Genomic DNA, 20,321 nt, shown 5'->3' with positions numbered 1-20,321 from the left:
TTACACCCATATATATACATATACGTATATTGCAGTTTTAACAGAATTTTTTTTAAAAGAGATTTTTAATTTTGTAAAGAATATAACGTGGGTATATTTTGTTTTGTTGAACAGAGATATTTTTAAAATTTTGTAAAAGATATACACATGGGTGTACTATCAAATTGGTTATAATTATATACCTATTTTTTAAAACATGTAATATTAATTTGTAATGGGATCACGTTACGTGGGTACTAAATAAAAACAAAAGATTTGACCGTCTCATTTTGTGGTCAAAGTCACAGGTTCTTTGGGTGGGACTTGGAACGGGACCAAGTGAATATTCTTTCAACGCTCAGATTCTCCGACGAGATGGTGGGTTGGGCGATTGCTCTACACGGCGGCGCCGGCGACATTCCGGTCAATCTTCCCGTTGAACGCCGTGTTCCTCGCGAGGCCGCTCTCCGTCATTGCCTCGATCTCGGCGTATCCTCTCTCAAATCGGGCAAGCATCCGTTGGACGTCGTCGAACTCGTCGTACGCCTCTCTCTCTCTCTCTCTCTCTCTCTCTCTCTCTCTCTCTCTAAGCCCTCTCTGGATGCCGGTGGAAGCAGCTCGGGATGTGTCAGATTTCTTTGTTTGATCAGAGGATTTTGATTCGGATTTGGTGAATTAACCAAAGAGAAAACGGAAGATTCTAGGATTAGAAGGAACAAAAAAAAATCTGAAAACGACATCGTTGATGAATCTAACTGAGATGATCTTCTACCTGGAGAAATCCTCTTCAACTCTGGTAGACATCTTCTTAATGTCTATGGAACGAGGTTTACCAAATGATTTTGCCTGAGATGGGGACTTCGGCTTAGTTTGAAATTGGGCTGTTTCAGGTTTCGCCGGAAAGATGACCGGAAAACCCAGAGAGAGAAAGACGAGAGAGAAAACTGAGCAGAGAGAATGAAAAATTTCTCCAGTTGTATTACTCTGTTTTTTCTGTACAGATGTTAAATACACTTCCGATTGTATAAACCGCCATATAACTAACTAACAGATTTCTAAACAGATTGTAACTGTTTCATATACTAATATACCCCCCTCAAGCTTGAATCGACTGCAGCTTCAGGGAGATACAAGCTTGAAATATGAAACTTCGACATTAGAACAGAAAACACCTGTGGCTGTAATGACTTCGTCATAACATCAGCTAACTGATTTTCTGTCTTCACATGCATCATCCGTAAGAAACCAGATTGAAGCTTGTCGCGAACCAGATGGCAATCAATGTCAATATGCTTCGTACTAACTAACAGATTTCTAAACAGATTGTAACTGTTTCATATACTAATATACCCCCCTCAAGCTTGAATCGACTGCAGCTTCAGGGAGATACAAGCTTGAAATATGAAACTTCGACATTAGAACAGAAAACACCTGTGGCTGTAATGACTTCGTCATAACATCAGCTAACTGATTTTCTGTCTTCACATGCATCATCCGTAAGAAACCAGATTGAAGCTTGTCGCGAACCAGATGGCAATCAATGTCAATATGCTTCGTACTAACTAACAGATTTCTAAACAGATTGTAACTGTTTCATATACTAATATACCCCCCTCAAGCTTGAATCGACTGCAGCTTCAGGGAGATACAAGCTTGAAATATGAAACTTCGACATTAGAACAGAAAACACCTGTGGCTGTAATGACTTCGTCATAACATCAGCTAACTGATTTTCTGTCTTCACATGCATCATCCGTAAGAAACCAGATTGAAGCTTGTCGCGAACCAGATGGCAATCAATGTCAATATGCTTCGTACTAACTAACAGATTTCTAAACAGATTGTAACTGTTTCATATACTAATATACCCCCCTCAAGCTTGAATCGACTGCAGCTTCAGGGAGATACAAGCTTGAAATATGAAACTTCGACATTAGAACAGAAAACACCTGTGGCTGTAATGACTTCGTCATAACATCAGCTAACTGATTTTCTGTCTTCACATGCATCATCCGTAAGAAACCAGATTGAAGCTTGTCGCGAACCAGATGGCAATCAATGTCAATATGCTTCGTACTAACTAACAGATTTCTAAACAGATTGTAACTGTTTCATATACTAATATACCCCCCTCAAGCTTGAATCGACTGCAGCTTCAGGGAGATACAAGCTTGAAATATGAAACTTCGACATTAGAACAGAAAACACCTGTGGCTGTAATGACTTCGTCATAACATCAGCTAACTGATTTTCTGTCTTCACATGCATCATCCGTAAGAAACCAGATTGAAGCTTGTCGCGAACCAGATGGCAATCAATGTCAATATGCTTCGTACTAACTAACAGATTTCTAAACAGATTGTAACTGTTTCATATACTAATATACCCCCCTCAAGCTTGAATCGACTGCAGCTTCAGGGAGATACAAGCTTGAAATATGAAACTTCGACATTAGAACAGAAAACACCTGTGGCTGTAATGACTTCGTCATAACATCAGCTAACTGATTTTCTGTCTTCACATGCATCATCCGTAAGAAACCAGATTGAAGCTTGTCGCGAACCAGATGGCAATCAATGTCAATATGCTTCGTACTAACTAACAGATTTCTAAACAGATTGTAACTGTTTCATATACTAATATACCCCCCTCAAGCTTGAATCGACTGCAGCTTCAGGGAGATACAAGCTTGAAATATGAAACTTCGACATTAGAACAGAAAACACCTGTGGCTGTAATGACTTCGTCATAACATCAGCTAACTGATTTTCTGTCTTCACATGCATCATCCGTAAGAAACCAGATTGAAGCTTGTCGCGAACCAGATGGCAATCAATGTCAATATGCTTCGTACTAACTAACAGATTTCTAAACAGATTGTAACTGTTTCATATACTAATATACCCCCCTCAAGCTTGAATCGACTGCAGCTTCAGGGAGATACAAGCTTGAAATATGAAACTTCGACATTAGAACAGAAAACACCTGTGGCTGTAATGACTTCGTCATAACATCAGCTAACTGATTTTCTGTCTTCACATGCATCATCCGTAAGAAACCAGATTGAAGCTTGTCGCGAACCAGATGGCAATCAATGTCAATATGCTTCGTACTAACTAACAGATTTCTAAACAGATTGTAACTGTTTCATATACTAATATACCCCCCTCAAGCTTGAATCGACTGCAGCTTCAGGGAGATACAAGCTTGAAATATGAAACTTCGACATTAGAACAGAAAACACCTGTGGCTGTAATGACTTCGTCATAACATCAGCTAACTGATTTTCTGTCTTCACATGCATCATCCGTAAGAAACCAGATTGAAGCTTGTCGCGAACCAGATGGCAATCAATGTCAATATGCTTCGTACTAACTAACAGATTTCTAAACAGATTGTAACTGTTTCATATACTAATATACCCCCCTCAAGCTTGAATCGACTGCAGCTTCAGGGAGATACAAGCTTGAAATATGAAACTTCGACATTAGAACAGAAAACACCTGTGGCTGTAATGACTTCGTCATAACATCAGCTAACTGATTTTCTGTCTTCACATGCATCATCCGTAAGAAACCAGATTGAAGCTTGTCGCGAACCAGATGGCAATCAATGTCAATATGCTTCGTACTAACTAACAGATTTCTAAACAGATTGTAACTGTTTCATATACTAATATACCCCCCTCAAGCTTGAATCGACTGCAGCTTCAGGGAGATACAAGCTTGAAATATGAAACTTCGACATTAGAACAGAAAACACCTGTGGCTGTAATGACTTCGTCATAACATCAGCTAACTGATTTTCTGTCTTCACATGCATCATCCGTAAGAAACCAGATTGAAGCTTGTCGCGAACCAGATGGCAATCAATGTCAATATGCTTCGTACTAACTAACAGATTTCTAAACAGATTGTAACTGTTTCATATACTAATATACCCCCCTCAAGCTTGAATCGACTGCAGCTTCAGGGAGATACAAGCTTGAAATATGAAACTTCGACATTAGAACAGAAAACACCTGTGGCTGTAATGACTTCGTCATAACATCAGCTAACTGATTTTCTGTCTTCACATGCATCATCCGTAAGAAACCAGATTGAAGCTTGTCGCGAACCAGATGGCAATCAATGTCAATATGCTTCGTACTAACTAACAGATTTCTAAACAGATTGTAACTGTTTCATATACTAATATACCCCCCTCAAGCTTGAATCGACTGCAGCTTCAGGGAGATACAAGCTTGAAATATGAAACTTCGACATTAGAACAGAAAACACCTGTGGCTGTAATGACTTCGTCATAACATCAGCTAACTGATTTTCTGTCTTCACATGCATCATCCGTAAGAAACCAGATTGAAGCTTGTCGCGAACCAGATGGCAATCAATGTCAATATGCTTCGTACTAACTAACAGATTTCTAAACAGATTGTAACTGTTTCATATACTAATATACCCCCCTCAAGCTTGAATCGACTGCAGCTTCAGGGAGATACAAGCTTGAAATATGAAACTTCGACATTAGAACAGAAAACACCTGTGGCTGTAATGACTTCGTCATAACATCAGCTAACTGATTTTCTGTCTTCACATGCATCATCCGTAAGAAACCAGATTGAAGCTTGTCGCGAACCAGATGGCAATCAATGTCAATATGCTTCGTACTAACTAACAGATTTCTAAACAGATTGTAACTGTTTCATATACTAATATACCCCCCTCAAGCTTGAATCGACTGCAGCTTCAGGGAGATACAAGCTTGAAATATGAAACTTCGACATTAGAACAGAAAACACCTGTGGCTGTAATGACTTCGTCATAACATCAGCTAACTGATTTTCTGTCTTCACATGCATCATCCGTAAGAAACCAGATTGAAGCTTGTCGCGAACCAGATGGCAATCAATGTCAATATGCTTCGTACTAACTAACAGATTTCTAAACAGATTGTAACTGTTTCATATACTAATATACCCCCCTCAAGCTTGAATCGACTGCAGCTTCAGGGAGATACAAGCTTGAAATATGAAACTTCGACATTAGAACAGAAAACACCTGTGGCTGTAATGACTTCGTCATAACATCAGCTAACTGATTTTCTGTCTTCACATGCATCATCCGTAAGAAACCAGATTGAAGCTTGTCGCGAACCAGATACTTCGGAGCATTCTTCTGATGAAATCTGACGCTGAGATTGAGCCAAATATCTCGAGCCGATTTCGCATACATGAGACTAATCGCAATAGTCTTCGAAACAGAATTGAGCAGCCACGATTTGATGATCGCGTTACTGCGAAGCCAATGTCTAAGATTTGGATCATTTTCAGCAGGTTTCGGCAAAGATCCGTCGATGAATCCGAGCTTGTTTCTGCCTTCCAATGCCATAGTGACTGAACAACACCATGAATTGTAATCCAAAGCGCCGGTCAGACGGTCAGATACGAGAACAAGATTCATCTGATCACTCGAACTCAAATGATACGGTGAATCTGGAGGTGGAACATCAGGTGGAGGTGCCGCCGGAAGATTTGCTGCTAGTGCCTCCGCCATTGATGATCAGGAAACAAAGAGAAATTCGCAGAAAAAGCAAATTCTAAAGAAAATGCTCTGATACCATTTCAGGTTTCGCCGGAAAGATGACCGGAAAACCCAGAGAGAGAAAGACGAGAGAGAAAACTGAGCAGAGAGAATGAAAAATTTCTCCAGTTGTATTACTCTGTTTTTTCTGTACAGATGTTAAATACACTTCCGATTGTATAAACCGCCATATAACTAACTAACAGATTTCTAAACAGATTGTAACTGTTTCATATACTAATAGGCTGTAAAAGCCATGAGAAGAAGCTAATGATTAACACTTCTCATTTCCAAAACCCTAGTTTATTGATGGAGTTAATCCCAAAGTTTCAAGTTTATGGCCATGATTAACTGCGGAATTAGCAGGGTGTGAGTTCAAGTTCATTTGACCAGTCTCAAGTAATGTCTCCTCCACAGCTTGATACATTACGTACAATCCTTTATGTGTTCTGTGATGGTTGGATCTTGGGCCAACGTTGTTGTGGCAATTACATATGTGAGATTGATTACATCTGTCCTAACCATTGGTGTTCCGTTACTTGATTCTGTCGTAAGGTCCGTGAACTGGAAAACCACCCAAATTTCAACGCGGGTGTGGGATCTGTGCTAACTACGCAAGGCACGGTCGAAATGGAAGCTTGCATAATGGATGGGAAAACTAAGAGATGTGGAGCCGTCTCTGGTCTGACCTCTGTTGTTAACCCTATCTCCTTAGCCCGGCTCGTCATGGAGAAGACCCCTCACATATATCTTGCGTTTGACGGTGCAGAAGCTTTTGCAAGAGAACAGGTCAGCCCGGTTCTATCTTTTTCATCAATTTCTGAACTATACCCTTCATAAAATCTGCTTATAGTTATACTTTTATCTTTTTTATAAGGTATTATAGACAACTGCAAAAGTGTGGTTATATTTCTCAATGTATAGAATTTCTTGTATTTATAACTGGAAGCTGTCTACCAAGCCTGCTATCGTGGATAGTTGGGTAAATACTTTGAAGAAGCCTTCTGCTGTCGTCTTTCACATTCCAATTTTCTGAGTTACTTTCCCTAATTTTCGGCTACAAGGGTGTTGAGACGGTGGAATCGAGCCATTTCATTACCCCTGAAAACATCGAAAGGCTAAAGCAGGCAAAAGAGGCCAACAGAGTCCAGGTATGTTTCTTCTCATAGGCCATTCCAGGGATCGTTTCTTCTAACTTCCGATCATATATGCATCAGAACATCAAAATCTCTGCCACTCTTTGCACGTTATAGTTCAGGACATGAAGCTTCATGCACCGAATTTTCTCTCTAATCTGTACACATATATGCTTAAAAAAAACAAGCATTGCTATATGTCTCAGGGGATTACGAACGGCTGAAACTCAGGTTTTTCTGTGTGTTGTTTTGAACAAGTCATGCTTTTCCATCTATGGAACAGCACATGAATACATAACATAAAAATAATCTGTTCAAGAACAGGGTGGCTACATATGTTTGAATTTATGACAAATAGGTCGAGCCTGACTTGTGCAAGTCTCTGATTTCTCTACAGATCGATTACACAATACCCGTCCAGAAGGACTTAACCGGCAATGTTCCCATTCCAAACAGCGACAGCCAACTAGGAACAGTCGGATGTGTAGCCGTGGACAGACATGGCAATCTAGCCTCGGCAACATCCACAGGGGGTCTGGTCAATAAGATGGTGGGCAGAATCGGTGACACGCCCATCATAGGCTCGGGAACATATGCCAACCATCTCTGTGCCGTCTCGGCCACGGGTAAAGGAGAGGCCATTATCTGTGGAACCGTGGCCAGAGACGTGGCTGCACTCATGGAGTACAAAGGGATGTCTCTGGCTGAAGCAGCAGGTTATGTCGTGGATAGATCTGTGGCCAGAGGGACCTGTGGGCTGGTCGCTGTGTCAGCCACGGGTGAAGTGACGATGCCCTTTAACACGACCGGCATGTTCAGGGCTTGCGCCGCCGAGGACGGGCACTACGAGGTCGGAATCTGGCCGTGAAGAACTGATCGGAAAGAAATGAATTGCGAATGGCTGGGGTACATATACTCATTACTCGTTCTTCTCTTTAGTATTGTTTGGTTCCACCATAAAAGAATTCAATACATGCTTTGTTTGATGTAAACCTGGTTAATACAATGTTCGAATCTGGATACCCGCAAGTACCCAGAACTTATATCAGGCATTCGTAATTCGGGTAATAAAGGTTCTCGGGTACGGCCAGGTTTTTTCGGATACGAATCTGAATATCCTAAATTTTCCCTATACCCCTCATAAGGGTACAGGGGAATTATGCAAAAATACGTTTCGATCTCTGGTATGATTGGTGATGGACTGGAGTTGAAGCTCATCCTTATTTGATGGCAAATTTGATGAATTACAAGATTAATAAATTTTAAAAACTATCATTGTTGAGCAATAAAATTACAAAAAAAAAAAAAAATGAATCATCCTGATATGGAAGTTCTGCTTGGTATGGGTATGGCCGTTCTCCTCTAGGGCAGCTATATTATATATAGGCTTATAGAGTGAAAATCAAACCAAAAATAAAAAATATAAAAGCCAAGAAAAACAGAGCAGGATATTCTAAATTGGGGCATGAAAAAAAACTCATAAATTACGCTTATGCCACTCCGCCGGCCGATGCACCATCCACCGTCGACCACCTCCTTATTCGCCGGACATGGGATCTCCGGTCAGTGGCAAAACCGTAGATTGAGGGAAGCGTTTAAGGTGAAGGGTATCATTACGCGAAGAACACGAGAACAGAGAGGGCGGCGGCGGCGAAGGAGACAGCTCGGCGGAAACCGGAGTTGGGAAGAAACGGGTAAGAATCCGGCGGAGGCATGACGCAGTTGTCGCCGTTGAAGTAGATTCTTCTCGGAAAAGCCCATCCTTTCTCGAACGTGAATGCCGATTTGTCCTTGCGGAACAAAATCTCCGACTGCACGTTCCCTAACGGCCCGGCTTCCGACAGGAAATCATTGAAGAACTTAACTCCCCACAACATCGCAGTATCATCTGAACAACAACGAAGATGGCCGTTTCATCAGAGAGAGAGAGAGAGAGAGAGGGAAGGAGGGAGAGAGAGAGAGAGATGGGAAAACCTACTTAAACCGGCGTATGGAGAGAGGGGTTTGTAGTTGAAGCTAAAGATCTGAGTGATGTTGTCGAGATTCGGGTGCTGAACAACGAGATTCCACTGAGTGTAATTCATTCGGTAATTGAAGTTGGTGATAGAGATCTTCACTCGCCAATACTCCTTGTAGTTCTGCTTCACATGCCAGTGAACTCGAATCGGACACATATGGCTCGAGCACTGCATCAATGGCGGCAGTACAGTCCCCTGTTTCGTGGTCGGAGGAAATACCACCGACTCCAAGTGAGGCATGTCCGGTCTGCTCTTCATATAAACACAAAGTTTTCAACTTTTTTTCCCGAAAATGAATTTGAAAGAGTTGATAAGGAAAATGGAGAAGGAATTCTCGACTCACTCGACGCATCCACCGCCAGATTCGGAGCTGTTTCTGTTCTGACATCCGCAAGCACAAGTCGGGCATCCGACAATGGTGTCGTTGTAGAAAGACGACAAGGAAACACAGCAAGTCGGAGTTCTCTGTGCAAGAAACTGCGAGTATGTGCAGGTAACGTTCCATGTCACTGTCATACATAAACATAAACACTCGCACCTTTAGGACAAAGTTCCGATAGAAGAAAGTTGTCTGCTACATTGCAGAAGAAAAAAACAACAACTAAACTTACTCATAGCTTGAGTGGTTCTCCTGCTATCAGAGGTTACAAACTGGGTCGGTCTCCCTACCTTTGCCGGCCCGCAAGTGTAGCCCGGTCCCGGGGCCATGAGAGTGAAGTTTCTCGGGACCCGAACCGTCTTGTTAGTGGTTCCAGCCGCTCCAACACTGATCTGGAACGAGCTAGCCGCTGTGGACGGGTCCTGAACCCACGAGTTCAGGACACCGCCTCTGCAGCAGTTTGCGATCTGTTGGTTGTAGGGAGTTCCCGGGAGCAAATCCACAACGGTCGGATCTTTCTTACAACAATGCGGGGTGTTTCCTTTGTACTTCGAGCAATCGCCTGTTAAGGTAAAAAAAAAGTAATAAAGTTTGCATCTTTTGGATAGCTAACACCCGGAAATCATCTGGCAGAACCCATCGGATATGTTTCCGGAAAGGTCACCTTGCTCGGTGGTTTGCCCTCCGACCATACTCCATATCACTTCCTTCTTTGCCCATTTCCAGCCCATTGTCCAACCCGGAGATTGAATGTGTCTGTACTTCTGGAAGTTATACATCGTGACAACGGCCTAAAGGGGAAAAGATCAAAATCCGACAGGACTCAGAACTGCAAACTCGATCGGGATATATGCCTTTCCACCTTATATGGACCTAAACCGGTAATAAAAAAGACAGGATCTTTTCTTGTTCTTGAATCAGACGCTGTATGAGAAAACAAGAAACTTACAACATAGCCATCAGGCGTCCAACTCATGACATCCCATTTGATTGTAATGTTGCCTTCCGGATCAAGAGCATCATACGCTTCTGCAGGAAGAATTTTCACAGATAAATCTCTCAACTTTGTTTCTCTTGATCCAGTTCTGTTTCTTATCAGACATTGAATTCAGTTTATTTGCCCATCACGCAAGCTGATGTGGTGATCGAACTTGTCACAAAGTTCCCACGTTTAAATCAGAAAATCCAAGCATCCAGTGGAAATCACTATGCAAAGCGATGATTCAGGAACCCATTCCGGCAAGAAATTCAACCAAACGCCAAATATAGAAACGAGAAAACATCCAACCGACGCATTACATTCTTGGGAAAATTCAGGACCATTGACCCAGAAAATGGGGTGATTGGTCGGCGAGAAAGCTAGAAAATTTGAAAACCATGGGATGAGCAAACAGAAACTGGATGCAGAAATACGATGGAGGAGAACATGATGTAACTCACCTGTGGAAGTAAAAGAAGTAGAGGAAATCAAGAACATGACCCATATGGCCAAGAAACCGAACTTGGAGATTGTGGAGGTGAATGGGAAGAAGAAAGTCTCCATTTCAATTCTGCTGTTCAGACCAGAACCAGAAACAGAGCTTGTTCCAGATTCTTTCCTAGATCCAGAGCAAGACAGAGAGAGAGAGAGAGAGAGAGAGAGAGAGGTGTCTGAATCTCAATCAATGACACATGGAGAAGAGGAAGAAGATGCTTTGCTTCAAGAGCGAGTGGACTTATACAAAGAAGCAGTTGCAGAAGAAACCACGAGAAAATTGGGATCTCACCAGTGGCTCTCTAGTAAAATTTGAATGGTCAATCATGAATTGACCTTTCTACCCTTACAATAACCTATTTATCGGGTATATATTTTTTATTAGACTAACATTGATTAACCTTGGTGAATTTTTTTTTTTGGTAAATTTTTTAGTGAAATTGTATTTAAAGGAACTAAAATGAACCCATAATCTATTTCATTCCTGAATTCATTAGTTCGTATATATTTTCTTTTACATTAAAAGGTGAGAGTTTTTTTTTTTGTAATGGAAAGAGAGAATGATTTAGTTTAATTCCAAAGAAGACAACTCAGACACAACCAATGCTTCGGCTGTCGGTGGACTATAAACTTGCGCAGTCGTATTTTACAATTTTTTTTTAAATTAATTACATTGGCATTTCATTTTTATCATAAATTATTTAAAAATCTTTCGTTTTTTCTAAATATTAAATTGTACAATAATACTGCAAGGGTATGGCCATCTATATTTTTCTTAATCATATAATAATTGCGAATTTCAAAATTTAAAAAAAAAAGTGTATTTGCAGTTAACTTCGTCGGTATAATGCATGTTAAATAAGACTGTACGGTATAGAAAGAAAAATCAGTTATATTTACTTTGGTATTACTATCATATTTCAAATGTGTGCGTATATATATATATATATATATATATATGGCACCACGTAGGTATATTTTTAAATTTCGGGATCATGTCCTAACCACCATATCAATTTGACAAATATGTTAATGTTCTAATTATTGTCACACTCGCTACCAACCGGAAAATTGTCGGCATGTTTTAAATTTTTTTTTTACCATAATAACAAAGTGTATTTACCATACACGCTTGAGTTATGTTCGGTTATTTTATAATTACTTTAATTTTAAAACATATTTAATAATTTTTATATGATATTTGTTGAGTTAATTTTAATCAGATTTTGAAAAGATAAATTAACCAACATTTATTTCAATTTTAAAACATGCAATGTAAAGGTATCCAAATCAATGGACCGTAATAATCGATGTTGAACTAGATTGATAGGATTTCAATATCATGTTATAAGTTAACATTTTTTTTTATAAAAAACTTTAACATGTTTATTACGTAGAAAAGTAAAAGTGCCTCCTCACCGACAGATCGGATAAAATCTTTGCCATGACCGACAAATAGCAAAATAATAATTTTTGTTATGTTGTAAATAAATGAAAAAAAAAGCAAAAGAAATAATTATATCATATTTATATTTAGTGAAATAATTAAATCTATTTGTCTCACCCAACCCCATTTTGGGCCCACGTTCAGATAGGTAAGTCTTTAATGAAATAAGGCCCAGTAGTCTTTTTTTTTTGCCATTTAAGCCCATTCTGTATTTCCGCACGTGTGTCGTGCGTGCGAGGATATACAAGCATACGCGCATATACGTAAAATGTTAATAGGCATGTACGTATAGGTTTGTACTTTGAGGGTGCACAAGGAAGCCACTGGTTGCAGAAAGCTCGGCAATGGCGGCCTTCTTTTGATTTTAGAGAGAGAGAGAGAGAGTTAGGGTTTTAGTGCAAAAATGGAAAAAAAAAGTGGTTTGGAGAACACACTGCAAGATGGGAAGCTCTTCAGACAGCCCAATGCCCTCATCGTCGCTCATCTTCGCCACCACAATCTCTCTCAGGTATGTCTCAATTTGGGCATATGGGTCTATCTATTTCGATTGTTTTGTTGTTTGAATTCAAGTTGGATAATTGATTTTGATATGAACACAACGATTTGCCCCTCTGTAAATTATTTGCTTATTTAGGTATCTTTTCAATCCCACGTGGGAAAAATTGGGAATTTCATGTAGCTGGTTTGATTTAGATTCTAATTGGAGCGTCTTTAACTCAAAAAATTGAAACCCATGATGTTAAAAAGTGAAAGCTGGGATCTGAAAGAAGAAAGTTTTGATCTTGTGACCTAACTGGCAGGCTGCGAGCGAATGCGGTTGCTTCTGCCACAATGACACCATTGAACGTTGAGGCTTCTCCCAACAGGCTTCTGGATCTTGTTGCTAAGGTTTTTGTCCATTTCTAAGCACTACATTCTCTGTGGGTGTACCATACGAATGTGTGTGGATGGTGTGTGAGGGAATAGCAAAAAGAGAAATGTTTGGTTCTGAGATGAGAACAGGGTGATGTAATCACGAGTGGGGCAAACGGGAGAGATCAACGGAGCAAAACACAGCCAGCATGGCCATGGGTATTTTCGGGTTTACTTATATTTAAATTTCTAAAAGTTATGGGTAGAATATGTTAATAAGGTTTCATTGTGAGTGGTGTAGACGATTCTCGATTATTGTCAGAGTTTGCCGTTTTCTTTGGTAGCGGCCATGTGGTGTTGTGTATTGGTGTTTGGCTTGGGTTTTCGGGTATGATTGGTTGACAAATTGTAGGAATCAGATCTGGGTTCTATCAAAAGTGGTATCAGAGCCACCGATTCAACTGGTCGTAGGTTGAATATGTCAGTCCAGACTCAACGTTCAGAAGGTGAATCACGAGTTTCATACAGATCCATCGCCGATTCAGAGGTTTGCGATTCACCTCCCGAACATTGAGTCTGGATTGACATATTCAATCCACGGACACCTGAATCGGTGGTTCTGATACCACGTTTGATAGAACTCGGATCTGATTCCTACAATTTGTCAACCAACCATACTCGAAAACTCAAGCCAAACACCAATACACAACACCACACCGCCGCAGTCAAGGCAAATGGTAAACTCCGACGATATTCGAGAATCGTCTACCTTCCCCTCACAGTGATCAATCTCACTCACTTGATAAAAACCCGTTTGTTCTTAGGTTTTGATTCTTATAAGAAGTTTATAACCATAAAACCCTATTAACATATTCTACCCATAATTTTCAGAAATTTAATATAAAAACTCATATATTTAATTAATATAAAGAAACACGAAAATACTCATAGTTATATAATTGGTTGTGTTTTGCTCCGTTGATCTCTTCCGTTTGCCCCACTCGTGATTACATCACAGGGCCTTACAGTAGAGAACAATGGGCCATTTCAAGGGGTTTCTTCTTCGGTTTTATTGGATCTGAGGGCGTCAATGTCCATGTCTTATGGATCATTCCCGGCTCCCCGGACAGCTTCTGTTGACTTCAGATTGATCTGTTTATGTTTCTCTCCCACAATAACCATAGTTTTAGCTGTTAAAATCAAAACTGTATAGTCTAACAGGTGTTTTTAACTTCGTCCAATTTGTATTACACACGTGAAGGGATCATCAAAGATTTTTTCCAAAGCACAAGGTATCTGTAATCAGATTGAGATTTTTTTTCCGTTGGGATAATTTCTCCTTCACTGTTTTATGAAAACTGAAATAAGACGTTTGCAGGAACCGGTCATCCAATTCCGCGTCTATATGATGTAAACACTTTCCAGTGCATTCTTCCCGCAAGTTTCGCCGATATCAGTCCAAATGGAGCCATTAATCAGGTATTAAACACTTCATATATGTTCTACATCTCCTCGGGGATGATCATAGATGCGAAATTCTCGGGTTTTCAAGGTTCGGTATTCCTCAACGGGGGCCATGTATGTAGCATCATCGAAAGACAGAGCTATCCGATTATGGGACGGGGTCACTGCAAAGTGCGTACGGCTCCATTCACGGTGCCACAAGTGCAGCGTTCACCCGAGATCAGAGGTAAAGAGACTAGATTTCATCCATCCATCTTACCGAGCTTAAGAATCAACGATCTTATGGATTCCGCAGATTCATTCTCTCGTGCAGTAAAGATTCGACGGTGAAGATATGGGAAATCGGGACGGGAAGGATGGTGAAGGAATACTCGGTGTGAGGCGTACACAGTTGCAGTGTCAGGTGACGAAAAAACGGAAGATTCTCTGAAAACCCTGAACTGGGAAATTTTCTTACATATCTCTACCTGAAAAGGAGTGTTTGAATTGAACACAGACATTACTATACGCAACGCAGGCTGTCTTCAACGAGACAGAAGAGTTTGTACTGTCCACAGATGAAGCGAACAATGAGGTTGTGGTATGGGATTCGGTGACGGCAGAGAAGGTGGCTGTCGAACCACCAGAACAGCAGCGGTGCAACGAGGTGGATCGAGCATTCGCCCGTGAAGTCACCTGTGGCTCCAACAGATCAGTCCGGTTCTGGAATGGAACCATCTAGGACAGGAACTACTGGTCAACTAGCAAAGAGCACTGCTTGACGATGGGAGCTTTGTTTCGGCCTTTTACTGTAATTTGTATTTCTAAGATGGCTATTTGGTTAATAACCGAATAGTCGAACCCAATGTATATGCTGTATAATTTTGCGAATGATATGTTTTTTTTATATCCGAAAAAAATAAAATAAAAAAAACAAGTGAAAATTTAGATTTTTTTTAGAAAATGATTATTTTTATCAATAAAAAAATCCAATTGAATTATTTAAAAAAAAATGAAAAAATGAATTCCGACCCGGCATATAATGGGCCTTAATTGGGCTTTAATGGGTCTTAGTTGTTACCTTAATTGGGCTTCATTTGACAAATTGAGTTCCACCGGCATTTAATTACATAAAATATATTAAAACCCCGTTGTGTTATAAAAATATTCATGAGAACGCGTAAAAGGCAAATGTCTTGATAGCGTTGGACAACACATAATTTCTTTGGTTTATTTTTAATATATATGTTTGTCATTATTATTTTTCTTTGTGCGCTTCTGCCTGACATTAGAGTTGCTTTCCAATCAATTTCGCGTTGGCCATGGACGTCACGGAAATAGGACCCTTCATAACAATAAGTTGTAATTATTAAATAAAAATGAAAAAAATTTAAAGTAATAAATGTGATAATAACGATCCTTTTCATTAGGGTCTATCCAAAATGTTATTATATATATAGCGCTTTCATAACAAAGTGACTATAAGATCCTAATATGTATATATATATATATATATATATATACATATATATATATATATATATTGATTTTTAAAATGTATGTTACTATCATGATTTGCATCTGAATGATGTATGGGTCTATATCAACTGTGTATAGATATAGTTGTTAAAATACAGATGCATATGCATGACACCTCAAAATGAATGCTAGTTTTAATTATTTAAACTAATTCATATAAAAATAATGACAATAATATTAATTTAACATATACCCTATTAAAATCAAAGTAATAAGTTTTATTCCGTCACCTTATTATTAATGCTTCTCATAATTAAGGATATACGATTTTGAAACGTAATCATGCATATGAAATTTTTTTAGTCTCTGGATTAATTAACAAAGACCGGAATGTGGTGTTGTTATCAACCAATTACACATATATATATATATATACATACAATAAATGATTTGCCTGTAAATTATTATAATTTATTAATTAAAGAATGGTTTTTAAATATAATAATTCACGATATAATTAAGGTGGTTGTCCTAAATCATGGGGCTTCCTTAACCCAAGCATGCTTCCAAAAGTGAGTGCTTCTCATATGAACATGTCTTTTTCTTTTCTTTTTTTTTTTTAAAAAAATTGAAACTATAATATGCACACGCGTTATAATAATATGGTACTTCTCGCTTTTTTGGAACATGTACCATACGGTCCTAATTATTTTTCGTCTTTTGGTTCGATGCTTTCGTTAATTACATTATCGACTTTGTACCCCGCGGATTAAATTTTATCTAAAGTTCGTTCCTTTGTTTTCGTTAATTATATTATCAACTAATTAGGTTCGTGCCCTTCATGTATACGTTGCTTTTTGGTGTCGATCCATAACTCGACCACTGCATCCGTACAAAACCTAGATTTTTGTGTTTGCTTATATATATAATATATATATACATAGAGATCTTCAATGATACAATATGAATTAGTTATATATGGCTAGTAACAATCCTATAGTGATTAAACATTTTTTTCTGTATCATATTAAAGATCTCGATAAGTGGCACATTCAATAGAATAACCTTAGGCATACGGGTCTGATTATTTTAAGTTCTAAAAGCAATATCCATTGAGTTCACTACCGGATATTTAGAGAAAAAAAATTGACCCGTCACCATCAAGAATTAGTTCCACGTATTAAAGTTATATATATATATATATATACTTATGGATATACACTTGGCTAGTAACTTAATTAATTAATATACACTAAGACATTTTTTTTAATTTGGATTCGTATCCAGCAGAAGTTAGCTAGGGTTCACATAATTACTCAAAATTTAAGTATGCGTGTAAATATGATTTTGTTTGTTGGAGTTACGAAGTGGCTGAAAACAACTTCAATATATATACACACACGAAGTGATTCGGGGTATTTTTTTATATATAGAGAGTATAAGAGGGTATATATGTAATATCATGTATATATAATTAGGGTTATCTACTTGAAAATGGTCAATGTCTCGTTTTTTTTACGATAAATCCACTTGAAAATGGTACATAAAATGATTTTAAAACCTTTTTTTTTCTCTCGAAAATATGTCTTCAAATTAAGAAAGAAAAACATGCAGATCTATATGCCAAAGTAGACAACTCTCGTACTTCGATCATCATATACATGGTGCGTGCATCTCTAATTACGCTAGCTATACATTTCTATATATGTTTTGTAACAATTATATATACATATATATATTTTCTAACATTGTCCAACATTTAAATGGTTTAATAAATCTGGCGAATACGAGATCATGCGCATGATATGTATGTCTAAGTCTATGATTACTGAAACACGAAAGATGAAGACGATGCATATGATTTTACCAATCGCATATATGTATCATTGAGAATTCCGGAGAAATTATGTTTACATAATAATATTACAATCTTTCATATTTGATTTGATTTTGTCATTGGGAAAATTTACCCCAATTTTACAAATATATCAAATAAATACCTAAACTTTTAATTGATTTAATTTCTATTTCAAATATTAAAATGTTCTAAATTAATAACTCAAATCTTAAAATATTCTAAATTAATACCATGACTCATGAAATCTAAAGCAATTTATAATATCGATTCGTTTTTTATGTTATGAATTATTCTCTAATTTATACATCTTTTCCAAGATCGAGGTTGTGAATTACAATCGATTTCTTGAGTTAAATATCCTTTTGGAACTTTTCAACATTTGATGTATCAATTATATCAAAATAAACGTTTAGCTATTTACTTGTCATATTTTGCAAAGATTATTATATTAAAAGATATATTCTTATTAAAATATTTTTAATAAAAAAACTATGTTATCAATATCTAAACTCATTCAATTATCAATAATAACTATATAGCAATTAATTGATAATTTATCATGGTATTAGATAGATCCCAATTGATAGAACATTTTTTTTATCTAATGAAATTGGGGGTTTTGTTGAGCATTGTAATTCTATAGTTATTATAGTTACTGTCCGAGTAGGAGATACTATAACATAAATTATAACCGATTTAATGAGCTGTTTGCATTAATTTGCAAGTTTGGATTAGTACATACTTACACATTCATGCTTTAACCTTTCACACAATTATTCATCTACGATGGTATTTGTTTGTGTAAAGAATGGGCGATGATACTAAGTTATGAATTATTCATTTTGAATAAACGTTATAAATTTAGGTTTTAGATTAACAATTCTATGAGATTATAAAAATCTCTTATATATTTATTTATATATCGTAACCCCAATTTGGATAGCTCAATCATTGAAATGGAGTGTAAAACGTTTCCATATCTAAGAATTCGAATCTCAATTTTGAAAGGGGTAGTTGATCCTGTCTGTTTAGGTTTTGATTCACAACACCCGTTTGCCAATAATTAATATATATATATATATATATCTTATATATATATAAAAGTACAGTAGAATCATATGGGAGTGACACGTGTCATATTTACAAGAAATTAATGCAAATGGTCTACTAATTTATAACGTGTAAATATTTGAAACGTGGTGTTCTCAACTTTTATTAATGCATATTAAATTTAGTCAATAGATAGTGCTCCTTTCATTGAAAAAGAATGAGTTCAATTAATAAACTCTAAACTATAAATGGTGCTTATGTGCTCTAAACGTTCGTATCAGCAATACAACTATCAACCAATTATATATTTTGGTGTTGGAAAGTGCTTGAAATCAAAGGTCTACTCCTACAAGTTCAGGTTTGCAATCCGATTTTAATTTGTTCTGTGATTTTTCTTTTGATTCTATATTTTTTTTTGTTTTTCCAGTATTTTGATTGTGTATTTCGTTTTTGATAAGGGGTCAACATTAATCTTTGGTAACTATTACATCCGTGATAGTTTTATAGATATAGAGTTTTCCCTGTCTTACATATGAATTCAAGAATTCAAGAGATCTTTTGAAAATTCAAAACTGAATTTGAATTTCATGTTTTACAGTAAATTTAGGAAAATGTTGAAAATGAAACTGAATTATCATATATACGTAATCAAGAAAAACTTTTTTAAAATGTCGTAAATTAATAATCATTTTTTAGCAATAAGTTCTTAAGAAATTGTGCAAAAAAAAAACATAATATACCAATCGAAAGATTTATTTGAATAAAGATTTATTTGAATAATGTGATATGGAAGTTTCAAAATTCTGAAAAATAGCTTCATATGCTATTTAAAACTCATGGTATCTCTTAATTCAGCCATAGAATAATAACAATAATATTATATTATATTATATTATATTATTATTATTATTATAGTTTTATTCGGATATCCTGGATAATGAGAATATAATATTTTTCTAAAAGAATTTTTTTATTAGTTTCCTATAGAATTTGGATCAGATTATTTAAATTTTTTAAAAAATCATATCCCACCCATTTTAAATCAGATTTAATTTTTATATATAATGTATAATTATATTTGTTTCTATGCAATTTTGTTCTTAACGTTGAATTCAAATAATGGTAAATAAAATTTTTTATTTAAAACAACTTGCACAAATTGGATTTATTTTTTTTATAATTAAATCCATACTTAAAATTTCAGACATATAAGTATGTGAATATGTTTATGAAAAAAAGATTGATGGATACTTTTATAACTTTGTAATCTAATATTGTTATGAGAATCCTTATAGAATAAATAAGGTATATTTATAAGAATTTAATGCAAAAAAACTTCTATGTAAACGTACATTTCATTATCTTAGTTTTTAATTCTTATATATACAAAGATATATTTCTAAATATTATAGAAAAATAAAATAGATCTGATGATGCAATACATTTATATTATTTTAAAAAATGTATAATTCCAAGCAAAATTCTTTTTAAAATTTTCTTATATTAATATCATATATAATATGTAATCTATATCTTTATTTTATTTATAAAAAGTAAAAGAATATGTTTTTATTTCTTATTTTTTGTTTAAACTGTTTGTTTTTTATATTTGATTAGTAGTATTTTT

The 20,321-nt window shown here is 36.7% G+C and overlaps 3 protein-coding genes and 1 long non-coding RNA gene across 4 annotated transcripts; 3 read left to right on the top strand and 1 right to left on the bottom strand.

Moving 5' to 3' along the window:
* The first annotated feature begins 273 nt into the window (after positions 1-273).
* Positions 274-7,796, top strand: LOC104818355 (isoaspartyl peptidase/L-asparaginase 1). Its single transcript, XM_010547910.2, has 4 exons — positions 274-519; positions 6,114-6,347; positions 6,623-6,709; positions 7,092-7,796. Exons 1-4 carry the CDS (start codon positions 355-357, stop codon positions 7,560-7,562), a joined length of 957 nt encoding a protein of 318 aa, XP_010546212.1. The 5' UTR covers positions 274-354; the 3' UTR covers positions 7,563-7,796.
* LOC104818354 lies at positions 528-5,775 on the top strand. Its single transcript, XR_772673.1, has 2 exons — positions 528-869; positions 5,604-5,775. It is a non-coding gene; the product is annotated as an uncharacterized LOC104818354 (long non-coding RNA).
* A 133-nt stretch (positions 7,797-7,929) lies between the features above and the next one.
* LOC104818353 (protein COBRA-like) lies at positions 7,930-10,844 on the bottom strand. Its single transcript, XM_010547908.1, has 7 exons — positions 10,532-10,844; positions 10,041-10,120; positions 9,756-9,882; positions 9,324-9,653; positions 9,056-9,221; positions 8,673-8,959; positions 7,930-8,582 (listed from the first exon to the last, which is right to left on the bottom strand). Exons 1-7 carry the CDS (start codon positions 10,632-10,634, stop codon positions 8,308-8,310), a joined length of 1,368 nt encoding a protein of 455 aa, XP_010546210.1. The 5' UTR covers positions 10,635-10,844; the 3' UTR covers positions 7,930-8,307.
* A 1,462-nt stretch (positions 10,845-12,306) lies between these two features.
* On the top strand, positions 12,307-15,216 carry LOC104818519 (cleavage stimulation factor subunit 50). Its single transcript, XM_019203054.1, is given in 11 exon segments — positions 12,307-12,520; positions 12,813-12,900; positions 14,126-14,156; positions 14,243-14,343; positions 14,417-14,505; positions 14,507-14,554; positions 14,624-14,697; positions 14,700-14,731; positions 14,846-14,950; positions 14,952-14,994; positions 14,997-15,216. Coding segments are annotated over 11 exon segments (732 nt in total). The 5' UTR covers positions 12,307-12,452; the 3' UTR covers positions 15,050-15,216.
* The last annotated feature ends 5,105 nt before the right edge of the window (positions 15,217-20,321 follow it).

This window comes from Tarenaya hassleriana, unplaced genomic scaffold, assembly GCF_000463585.1.
Source record: "Tarenaya hassleriana unplaced genomic scaffold, ASM46358v1 Cleome29, whole genome shotgun sequence".
NCBI lineage: Eukaryota > Viridiplantae > Streptophyta > Magnoliopsida > Brassicales > Cleomaceae > Tarenaya > Tarenaya hassleriana.
This window is presented reverse-complemented; position numbering and strand designations above follow the sequence as displayed.